Source organism: Sorghum bicolor, chromosome 9, assembly GCF_000003195.3.
Source record: "Sorghum bicolor cultivar BTx623 chromosome 9, Sorghum_bicolor_NCBIv3, whole genome shotgun sequence".
NCBI classification, from domain to species: domain Eukaryota; kingdom Viridiplantae; phylum Streptophyta; class Magnoliopsida; order Poales; family Poaceae; genus Sorghum; species Sorghum bicolor.
Genome location: NC_012878.2, coordinates 47,559,190 through 47,571,367, shown reverse-complemented (window position 1 = coordinate 47,571,367; position 12,178 = coordinate 47,559,190). Strand labels below are relative to the sequence as shown.

The 12,178-nt window shown below is 42.6% G+C and overlaps 1 protein-coding gene and 1 long non-coding RNA gene across 2 annotated transcripts; one reads left to right on the top strand and one right to left on the bottom strand.

Moving 5' to 3' along the window:
- LOC110430165 lies at nt 541-4,772 on the top strand. Its single transcript, XR_002447469.1, has 2 exons — nt 541-786; nt 4,509-4,772. It is a non-coding gene; the product is annotated as an uncharacterized LOC110430165 (long non-coding RNA).
- Nucleotides 6,975-10,885, bottom strand: LOC8077955 (UDP-sulfoquinovose synthase, chloroplastic). Its single transcript, XM_002439683.2, has 3 exons — nt 10,640-10,885; nt 8,406-9,475; nt 6,975-7,703 (listed from the first exon to the last, which is right to left on the bottom strand). The coding sequence occupies exons 2-3, from the start codon at nt 9,438-9,440 to the stop codon at nt 7,302-7,304; spliced, it is 1,437 nt and encodes a 478-aa protein (XP_002439728.1). The 5' UTR covers nt 9,441-9,475; nt 10,640-10,885; the 3' UTR covers nt 6,975-7,301.

Genomic DNA, 12,178 nt, shown 5'->3' with positions numbered 1-12,178 from the left:
TTATCCGCAAATTTTATGCGGATTATCCGATGTTCAAAATAGGATATCCGAAGGTTTTCTCTTCCAAGACTAAAAAATTTAGGATTTTAAAAAGTTTGTTAGCTGAGGACTTGTATTTTATGATGTGTTTGTTTAATGTTCTAATTTTTAAATTAAGAAATTTGCTAGATGCTTTATTTATTGGCTAATAACTTATTATTTTTTTGTGGAGATATCATGTAAAGTGTTAATTATTAGTGTGAGAGCAGCAACATGGAATGCAATGCAAGATTATTATCTATTGTCTATTCTTGTTCTGTACTAAATAAATTCTTGATAACCATATAATTCTCTATGTATGCACATGTTACTCGACCATTAAAATCCGTCTCCGATCCATTTCCGCTCCATATCCGTACCAGTTCCGACTACCGAAAAAAACCATATCCACATCCGCATCCGTGTATTATCCGCTCCGCACCGAATCCGACAAAGAAAAGCAGATTAGGATATGAGAAAGGTATTACCCGCACCGATCCGATCCGTTTTCATCGCAGCCACAGCCGCCTTTGCCTCCCAACTTTCTTCCCTCGTCCGTTTCCCTCTCTGACGCCGCCGCCCGCCACCGACCTCCTCCATGGCACGGCGCCCGACACTACTGCCGCCGAGGCTGCTGGTTGCGAGGGCGATGGTGTTGTCGCTCTTCGGCCATGTTGAGCCAGCGCCCAAGGACTGAAGGACCCCATCCTCAGCGTCACCGAGGCTTTCCTCGTGAACCCCTCGCCTGACAAAGTCGACGTCAGCGCCGTACGTAATTTGCTCTGCTCCGCACCACGAACCTCTGATCTTCTCTTCCCTTCCCCCTTGGTTAGAGAAAATGTTGAATTGGATTTTCTATTTGAGCTTTTGATTCTGCCTGGTCTCCGTGGGCTTGCTTTTGATTCTGCCCGAACTCATCTAATCCCCACGCGCGAGGTGCTGGGATGTCGCTATTATCTGCCCCATGAGGTTCTTATATAAGGAGTTGTAATATCCACTATATTCTCTGATTTGATCTCTAGGAATTTATGGGATTGTATATAAGTAGAGGTGATTTCCAGTAGCAAAAAGTGTGAATCTCTTTATCGATTTGATTTAGAGTTCTTTGTGGATTTCTCCTTCCTTCCCTTCTTTGCAGTTTGCACTTCGTCCATTGCATAGCGGTATTTATTTTATGGTCGATCTGGTATTGTTGTGGCATGATTTTCGGATCCTATAGGGATGCTGTTTTTTTATACAATTTTGATCTGGTTTCGGTAGGGCTTGTGTATACGGTTTTGATCCGAACTGTGATACACTTGTGTTTTTGGCTGATTTCTTTCCTTATCTTTGTCGGAGACCACATATAAGAGGAGGAGAGGACAGACGAAAATTTTAGTATTAGGGATATATATATATATATAGATAGATATAGATTGGTGAACAGAATTTACCTGGTGGACTGAAATTTTGATAATTATATATTAGAGAAAGATTCAATTCAAGTAGTCAAAATGAATAGGAAACAAATTTCTTGCCTTTCTTCAACAATTATATTACTAATAATTGGTTCCAAAAGATTAAAACCAGAGTTAAATCACCGAGGAAAACCAAAGTGAAACGGATAGGAAGACTAGAACAACTAGAACATGTGTGGGCCTATTTTTTTATTTTTTGCTAAAAAATGTTTTTAGGAGTTCAATCAAAGATCTCTCAGAGATTCATAGTTTAGCAAAAAAAGAGTTGTCACATCGTACGCCCCATGTCTATGCCCCTGACCACGACACATGACTTATGTCCACGGAGGCTGGCCCTCATATCATTCATAACGTATCAAAGTCTAAACAATTCATATCAGCTCTATACATTGAGTGAACAACATGAGACCAACAACTTACGCTTTCATCCTTGTTTCACGTGAAGGGGTTAACCTGAGAATGGTGGTATGGACTCCTAGAAGCCTTAGATATTATAACGAAATACAGAGTGTGTTTCTTTGCATGACTCAACACAAGGTTGTTGGCTCACTTTTAACAATCAGTCGACCATCATAGGGGGTTGGCCGACCCCTACTCTGGCATGTGGTCCCTCTCCTCTAGTGTGGGTCCTCTTGACTTGCTCCTCACTAATTTTGAGCTCATTTGGCCAAAATTGATTGGTCGGCTGACCTATGAAGGTAGCTGTCATAGGCCAAACCCATCATGATGGTGTATTCAAATGGTCAATTGGCCATACTTGGGGGGTAGTCCAACATGTCAAGTTGGGCCCCCAAGATTGTTTTTTCATCCACTTTGTACCTACATTCAAATAGAGGACATGTATATATGGGACCAAGTTATTTTAACAAAAATCAACCATGACCCATTTCCTTCCAAGGGTGACACTTTATTGAAAATTTTTACTATGTAAAATCATGACAAAATTATCATCAATAGCAAGCTCAAGGATAAACCGAGGATGACCAAGACAACCAAGACAGAGGCGACAAAGGAGGAGAGTATGAGCTAGTCGGCAAGGTCGTTCACCTCATCTTTAGAGAGGTAGCTATCTCAACAATCCAAAAGGAATGATAAACTACTCTCCGCAAGATCATGATGATTGAGCCCACAACTCCAAGGTACCTGGACTGGTTCGAGTACCCAATTCAGCTCACTAGGGAGGATTAGTGAACTACAAGCCCCACCGAGTATAAACATGGTGTGCGCAAGCACCTTATAGCAAGCGGTGTGTAAATTTCACTAAACACAAGGCCTAAACCTAGAGCAAGCGCAATAAGCGATGATCTAACTAACCTAAGCACTGTGCAAAGCACCTACGCTAATCACTGAGTGTATCACTAAGCACTTTGGTGTCTAAACCTCATAGAGGTGAACCTTAGTTCATACAAGTCCTCCTTAAGCTAAGCACACTTCATTTGGGAGATACTTATAGCCCCAAACTCTAAATATAGCCACTAGAGGAGCACAATCACCATCTACGCATACATCAGACCAATCCAATGCCCTACGTGTACATAAGATATGTATAGTCAGTCTGATGCTTAAACTAGTTGTTACGCATACAGGCTAGTCATTAAGCGTGCAATAGTTGAATTGAAGTAGTGCAAGCATTTTGTCCGATACCAGACTCTACATGTACATTAGACAAATGACTCGCATTGTCCAATTTGATCTAGAGAGCTCCTAGAGCCCATTTTTGCCCATCGCACGAGTCCAATGCTATGGATAGGACAAATCTGATGCATAGGATTGTCGCATGCTATGCATATGACTTATGTCTGATGCTACGTGTGGGACTTTATTTTTTCGCGTGTCTTTGTCTAAGCTTTTTCCAACTTGAGTCTTGGACTTTGCTTCAACTTTTTAGGTCTTCAACACATCTTATAAGGTTTTGCTTTAGGTGTTTATCATCCAGATCATCACGTTGCCTAAGTCTAAGTCCACTTTTACACCTTTTGAACTATATCAAAAAACACTAGCCAAAAACATCGTCCAAATGATCATGTTAATTATCAAACACTAAAATCCAAACTAAATGAGCTAAGGATTCATTTTCCTTACATTCTATTCTGAATGTGTTGCATGTATATGCAATCTAGACAATCATTACATTTCTTAGAATCGGTTTCTCATTAGAGTCCTTGAAATCTTAATTCTTATCAGAGTCCTTGATTTAGTCCTTTAGACAAGGACAGTGAATAAAAAAAGAACATAGTATGTAAACTTAGGTGTTCGCAACAACAATGCTTACTGATTTCCATAACACTTATTATTACCTATTGTTTGGTAGTTCTTTAATATACAAGTGTGCAAATTACCTGCCAATCAAATCTATATTACATGCTATGGCGATGATGCTAGTTCAGAGTTGCAAACGATACCGAGTCTAGAGACATTTGGAAGACTTTTATCGTTCATTTACAATTTATGAATTGTGCTTCATATATGTGCAATTATCAACTTGACACTACAATTTTATATACTTGAATAGTCCAATTACTCTGAGAAGGATGACTTTAGTTCATGTAGTCCTTACACTGGAATATTTTTTCGTCCTTCTGACAATTATCATCTTTATTTAGCTGACTATTAACAACCAAATATTTCTTGAGCTCACAAACATTGTTTCTGTTGAGGTTGACATGCTAGAGTTCGTACTAATAGTTATTGATCTTTCTATGAATAAATTGTTTTTGCTTTTTTCATACACATGATATTTTTTCTTATTTATTCTTTTGACATATTGGCCATTTTTATAATTAATATTAGTTACTATATTTTACTACTACAACATTTAATTTTTAAAATGCAATTTTTTTAAACGCAAATTGATTGTTTTTTCATAATTAATTTTGTTTTATTTTAATATAATTTTTTTCTTTATTACATGTTTATTAATCATTTGTTGTAGACGGTTATGATTTTTAGAATTAATCAGGTGTATTATGTTTTATTGCTATCTACCATCTTTGCTTATAGATACTAATACATGGTTTTTTTACAATTCAACAGGAGGGAAAATGACATTTTGAGGCTATTTGTAGTTAAACATTATTGGTTGAGCCAGCAAACTTGGGAGAGTAAAGGACAACAAATGAGAGAGGAAGAGAGCCGAGTGATGAGGCCTCTATCCCCTTTTATAGAGGAGGAGCGAGGAAATGTTCTCTTTATTTTGCATAGTGGAGATGATATTTACAAAAATGACATTAGGGGACCCCAGTGGGGTTCGTATTTATAAAGATGTCACAAAAGGCTACAAATAGCCTCCAAATATTAGTATTTTGCAAACTTCTAGGCTTCGCAATTGGGCCTTAAACACGATAATAGGGTCCCCAACATATATTGTACCCTAATAGTAGCCCCTTAGCTATTTGGTTTTGATAAAAAATACAATACCCAATAGTTGAATACAACAAAGTGTAGTCCAATTACAACTTAGACTCAACAACAACTATCGTCTTTACATAGATAGTTTGTGGACTACTCTGTCTCTAGCTAGTCTTCAGCATGTCATCAACTAGTCTTCGGTGGCAACCTCTGCTCTAAACGCCATGATTGTATCCTTGGCAGCTTGCTCCCTTGACCTTGAGCTAGCCCTTGGTACCCTATTTTCATGATTTATCCTTCATCGAAGACATTGATGTAGTTGAAGCAAGCACAGTAGTCGACGCAGACGAAGTAGCTGTAGACAACCATGCCATGTATTTAAGCTCTCATTCATAGGCTCTAAGCAAAGCTTTTGTCTTTAGGTGGATTGCTTGTCTAATGCGCTCCTTGACAACCCTTCTTGGTCGGCTCTTGTGAGAAATTCTTCTGAAGATGTTGATGGTGATTGCTCTACTCCAAAATTTTAGTGAAGGTGAAGTGGACGTCGTGCCGAACTGTTAATGGAGGTGTCGTTGATGATGCCAAAGCCATTGGCAGGACCCCTTGTCGGAACATTGGTAAATGTAGTATAGTCGATGGTCCGAGAATTGGTGGCGAAGCCCCTCATTAGAAGGCTAGCAAAAGCATTGTCAATGGCACTAAAGTCAGAGACGAATGTATAGTCAAGAAGTTGGCGAAAGGGTTGTCAACTGACACCAAAGTTGATGGTGAAACCCCTTGTGAAGATGTTAGCAAATGTGTTTTTGTTGATGCTAGATTCATAGTTGATGATGCCGAAGTAAATGTCAAAGCTTTTTGTCGAAATGTTGGTGAAGGCGTAATGGATGATGGAGATGGTGTTGTGCGCTCCTCGCCAACCCCTCTTGGCTAGTTCTTGTGAGAAATTCTTTCGTGTGGTTGAGTTGAACATAGCAGGCATGGTGTAGATGTCGAAAATGTCGTAAATGGAGATCCACCCGATCCGATTGGTGGCAAAAGCGGTAGTTTTAGATTATTTCAAAACCTTTTAAGGCGACGGGGCAAGGAGAGGCAAAAGGATCCCCTAAGCAAGTTTAGATTATTTTGGTGTCAATTCCCATACCTTTTGAGGCATAGGATAAGGGTCACAAATGAGCCCCTCTGCGCTAGCTTTTAGATTACTTTGGCGCCCCTACACCTTTTCGCACAAGGGGCGAAGGGTCACAAAATGAGCTCACGACGCTAGATTTTATATTACTTTGGGACCAAACCCTCGTACCTTTTCGGGTGAGGGGCAAAGTGTCATGAAATGAGCTCCTCAATGCTAGGGTTTAGGGTTTTGGGTTAGGGTTTAGGGTTTTAGGGTTTAGCATCTAGGGTTTAGGCTCTAGGGTTTATGGTCTAGGGTTTAGGTTTTAGAGTTTAGGGTTTACGGTTTAGGGTTTAGAATTTACGAAGGTCGGCCTGTTTGGCCAAAACTGGTCTCACAGCCGACCAAAGAATTTTTGCTAAATGAGCTCAAAATTTGGTGAGGAGCAAGCAAAAAATCCACACTAGAGGAGAGGGCCCACATGCCAGAGTAGGGGGTCGGCCGATCGTCAAAAGTGAGCCAACACATCTTTTCCACCTTTCCATGATATGTGAGACACTTTCTAGATGAAGGATGGCTACCCCAACCTACCATAGGGGTTGGCCGACCCTTCCTATGATCGGCTGACCCTTTACCTCACTCCACCGACCTTGTATTGAGCCATGCAAAGAAGCACAGTCATTGAACCACACGCTACCAACAACCTTGCTTACTTTTGCAAACAAAATACGCCACGCAAAATATACACTTGAGTGAGAAATCTTTCATAATGTGTATCGTAGGAACAACCACCCTAAGCTTGCCATAAGTTTTTTTTCAAAATTAATTTTAAAACCAACACGATTATGTCTCTTAGTGTGTGTTCATGCACCATTTAGATGACTGTCCTAGCCTCCTGTAAACTACTTTTGATCAAAATTTTAAACTGTTGGCTTTTATAAAGTTCCTACGGATGTTATGCCTTCCGAATGGCGATTTCAAAGACATAATATTAGCAAAGAGATTTACACTCAGCTTCAATTTTACATCCAAATAGCTGCGCAAGAACAGAATCATGGATCCATTTGGTCTATTATAGTAACTACTAACAATTCTTGCAAGATCTTGATCTACACTCGTTGCACTAGGGTTCGATCAGTGAATGGCGACATATGACAGCTTAACCCTCAGGTGCATTAGACCAAGAGCTCGAGTGGGCAACAAAATCAAACATGAACTTCAGTTGTACCGGCAACAAAAATGAAATTTAATATCGTAATAAACACCTCACTACCTAGCACATCATACTAATGTGCATAATTATTACATTACATATGTCAATAATGTCAATGTTGGTTGACACTATAAGCCAGGGGAAGTTGAATCACCCTCTAAACAGAGACTGTCCGTGGCTTGGCACCCATCTTCTTCCATGACACGCTTGGCATGATCTGTGCTGTGTCGACCCGATCCTTGTATTGGATGGCAAAGTTGAGAAGCGAGTCAAGCAGGGAGTCTGAGAGCAGGTGGGGCACCAGGCCGAGCTCAATGAGCTTCGTGTGCTTGGCGTTGTAATAGTGCTCCTCAGCCTCGACTCGTGGGTTGGGCACCGATTTGGTCTGCACTTCTAGACCAAGCTTCGCTCCTGCGGCTGTCACCAGTTTGGCTAGCTCATTGACAGAGAATTGCTCAGTGAACTGGTTGAAGACTCTGAACTCGCCAGGTTTGGCTGGGTTGGCTATTGCTAGCTCAACGCACTGTACAGTGTCTCTGATGTCCAGATATCCCCGGGTCTGGAGTGGAAAGGAACAAAAAGTTCGTTCAGTAAATTTATGCCACACTTTGCTGATCTAAAAGTAATTTCAAGTGGTCACTGAAAGTACAATGTTTAATCAAATCTCGCTGTCATGTACGGTTTTTTTTATAGCTAATGACTATGAGATGGTCGCTTTTGCACGAGATATCTGAAGAATGGTGTTTGTATGTGTAACCACAGCCTTAGATTGCTTATTAAAAAAATGTGGCTGACAAGCTTAGAAGAACTACAAAGTACAGCAGTAGGATCAACGGAGTCTCCAGTTTGGAATACCATGTGAGGCAAAGAAACTGTTCTGGACTTCTTATCCCAGACAGGTGATCTTAGGAAAATCAGTGAGGTCTTTAGAGTAACACACTCAGGATATATAACCAGCAGGTTACCAAATCATTACCGTTTTGATCATTTGGCAGAAACAAACAAAAAAGAATGACACAAATTCAATTTCAATACTTGCTGAGGGGCTACAGCTAACATGATTTCGAGTTCCCAAGATTTATGGCAAAAATGCAAGCAGTGAGTTAAACCACTGCTTGTTGGCATCTTAAGTACTGATGGACACTAATAATTTGAGCCTGTCATATTTCTAGAAAAGAGGGGGCGGGGGGATGGGATGAAGAACAGCCATATAAAATGAGAAGTTCCATATGTAGCATATCAAGAAATAACAAAGACATACCTGACCACCTTTTCCATAAACTGTAAGTGGATGCCCTACAGCAGCCTGAACGCAGAACCTATTTAGTGCTGTCCCAAAGACGCCATCATAGTCAAATCTGTTAGATAGCTCTTCATGCAGTGCAGTTTCATCTGTTCTGACCCCATAGACCACACCTTGGTTAAGATCTGTGGCCCTTATACCCCAAGCCTTGCAGGTAAATGCTATGTTGTGGGAGTCATGCACTTTGCTTAGATGGTAGAAAGAACTCGCTTGTTTTGGATAAGGCAAGGTGTCTGTTCTTCCATTGTGAGTAATAGTGATAAACCCCTCTTCAATGTCAATGTTTGGTGTTCCATACTCACCCATAGTTCCTAGCTTAACCAAATGGCACTCGTCACTGTATTCCTTTATGGCAAACAAGACATTAAGTGTCCCAATGACATTGTTATGCTGCGTGTAGACTGCCCGCGAACGATCAATCATAGAGTATGGTGCGGATCTTTGCTCACCAAAGTGAACAGCAGCATCCGGCTCAAAAGACTTGAAAGCTTCCGAGAGGAATTCAAAATCACATATGTCACCGATAAAGAGCTGAATTGTCTTACCAGTGAGAGACTTCCATCTACGGACACGATTTTGGATTGAAGTTATGGGGGTAAGGGAATCAAGACCAAGTTGGTGATCAAAAAGACGGCGAACAAGATTATCAACAATAGCAACCTCATAACCTTTGTTTGAGAGATGAAGAGCTGTTGCCCACCCACAGTATCCATCTCCACCAATAACCATTACCTTTTTAGGTTTGGAGGATGAATGCTCATAAGCTTGCTGGCTACCAGTAAGAGGTGTTTGTGTCTGTCCTTGTACGGCTGCACTAGCACAGGAAACATATGACTTCTTTTGTCTCCTGGAACAAGATTTGAGGGATAAATTTGAAGATTTTGAGTTCTGTAATTGGCCAACACTGCGGCAGTAATTAGGAGAACTGGAGAATGTCTGAACAGCAGGAGATGTACTGAAACTACAGTTAGTGATCAAGTGCGCCATTTTCATAATCCTTCCTCTTTGAGCTTAGAGATGTAAATGCCCTACAGAGTAGTAGACAGAAATTAGGGGTGAGTAAAGGAAGGGGAAAAACAAAGTAGATACCAAATAGAGCAGTACAAGATGAGAATATGGAGCAAAACTTCAGAAGTAGACACGAGAAGAACAATACTTCCTTCAATTGACAACATACTGTAACTTGTATTAGTTAACTGTTCCAACACTCTCACGGTGCAACTGGTCAGCACAACACACCAAAGAAGCGGTTTGCTGAGCCAGCCTGGGTCGAGTCGCGGCACACTCTTCTTAAGACAAATTAGGGGGATGTCTCCCCCCTTGGTCGAGTTATTTATTTATTTATTTAGCTCCTGTGGACTTGTCTTAGCCCTGTATCATATAGAGATTTAAAGACACATTTATCCCAATTAACTATTATACTCCCATCAATAAGTAAGACCTCTTTCCCAATCTCTCTTCTAGCAAGCATATTTAAGAGAAAAATTACTAAATTTTTGGAATAAATGAAGAACATCATAAACAAATTAGATTTGCAATCACAGGCGTGGAATTTCTATAATCCGAGTGTACTCATACACATTCACTTCAATATTAGAATATAGTGGTACCAAGTGGTTTATCTTCAAAATAAAAGGAGAGTATAAGGACAGCCATAAAAAGCTAAAAAGTAGAGTAACTTAAATTTTGTTAGCAGCTAGCCGGCTGGTCCTTCTAGTCTGCACTCTGCAGCTCTTCGCACTTGTGTTCAGCGAGGACTAATGATATAGTTGAACCTAGAGAAACCATATGCCCCTGGTCACATCGTCTAGATGCTTCCACTGCAGTTGGCGGAAACCCAATTATTTGCGGGCCTGCACGCAGACAGGACCAGCAGCTCCAGGCTCACAGCCAGTCGTCATCACACTCCGAAGCAGTGTACAGAACACTGCCCTGCTCCCAAATAGCTGTGCTCTGAAATCTCCGCACGCCGGCTCCATTCACATCGCCACTCCCACCGTCAATTCTTACTCGGGACTCATCGGGACACTGAGATTCAGTTTAAAACCCCCAAACACTTGGGTCGGTAGCTGCAAGTGAATCCGCAGCAGCAAGCTAGCAAAGCTGGACGTAGAGATTTGAATAAAGAAGCTCGCTACAAAGTCGCCGAATAGAAGGAGCAAATCCATCCGAACAAGGTAGCGAGTGCTTACCAGAAAAGGAGTGGTCAGTCCACGTCCGGATTCTTTTGGGGGGGACGAGACGAGGACGCCGGACGGCTGCGAGAGGGAGACGAGGACGAAGAGGGAGGCGGAGCGGGAGAGGTGGGATTGGAATGGATGGATATCATATCAGCGGGCGGGAGGGGCGAGCACAGAGGCGGAGCGAGTAGGATATTCGCTATTGCGGGGGTGGCGATTCGGATCCACTGCGGGCAAGCGCCATCCTGCAGCGCAACCTGCCGCCTGGCGGATGGCACCGGGGTGTATATTTTTTCCTTTTCGCCTCCCCTTCCCTGCTGTCCCTGTCCGTCCACCCTTCCGCTGCCCAGGCGGATTTCCGATGCCGTCTTTTTTTTTTTTTGGAAAAAGTCTAAAAGAAAAACCCTCAACTATAAGTAGTCGTCTAACCAGAGCCCTCACATTTGAAACCGTCTAATCTTCACATTAAGATATTTGAAACAGGCGAAATTATACCCTATGGTGGTTTTGGTCAGTGGTTTTGGCGACGTGGCGTCCAGCGTGGCGGCGGTTTTCCACGCTGGCGCTCGTGAGGGCGGGCGGGCGGGCGGTGTAACACCCGGCCCAGGGCTTAATAGGATTAATAGAAGACTCATACCAACAAGTTGCAACTTCTTTTTCGGAAGCTCATCTCTAAAGAACTCTAAAGTTAAGCGTGTTTGACCTGGAGAAATTTAGGGATGGGTGACCGACCGGAAAGTAGTTCTCGGGTGCGTACGAGTGAGGACAAAGTGTGCAAAAAAGACTAGGGTTGGTCTGTGGGGGAGGCGGGACGTTACAGAATGATATCAGACCCGACTCTCATGGTTTCACGAGCGCGTGTGTCGCAGTTGCGCAGGTATGGTGTGCATGGCTGATGTGAACCCAGAGTGGTCACAGCTGGCACTGGATGCACGGACGTGGCCAAGAGGAGACTCATACCAACAAGTTGCAACTTCTTTTTCGGAAGCCCATCTTCAAAGAACTCTAAAGTTAATGGTATCAGACCCGACTCTCACGGTTTCACGAGCGCGTGTGTCGTAGTTGCGCAGGTATGGTGTGCATGGCTGGTGTGAACCCAGAGTGGTCACAGCTGGCACTGGATGCACGGACGTGGCCAAAAGGGGACTCAAACCAACAAGTTGCAACTTCTTTTCCGGAAGCCCATCTCCAAAGAACTCTAAAGTTAAGCGTGCATGACCTGGAGAAATTTAGAGATGGGTGACCGACCGGGAAGTAGTTCTCGGGTGCGCACGAGTAAGGACAAAGTGTGCAAAAAAGACTAGTGTTGGTCTGTGGGGACTGACTATGTCCTAGAAAAGCTGCCAGATGTAAGCGGGCCCGGCCTATTGGAGGCGGGCTGTCAGGGAAACCCCTTTAATACCCCGCCGCCTCCCCTGGTTCTCTCCCTCGCACTCCGCCCACTCCGCCTCCCCTGCTTCTCTTCCACCGCGCTAGGGTTCCGGCAAATTTGGTGGCGGCGTGTTCCGCTGATTCGGTCTTCGGCGGCGCCGGCGGCGGGGATCAATGTCA

Excerpts from the sequence above, each read along its gene's own strand:
- LOC8077955 (XM_002439683.2), bottom strand. The coding sequence starts at position 9,440 with ATGAAAATGGCGCACTTGATCACTAACTGTAGTTTCAGTACATCTCCT. Across the intron at positions 7,704-8,405 it reads TTTATGGAAAAGGTGGTCAG|ACCCGGGGATATCTGGACAT; the intron begins GTATGTCTTTGT and ends TTTCCACTCCAG.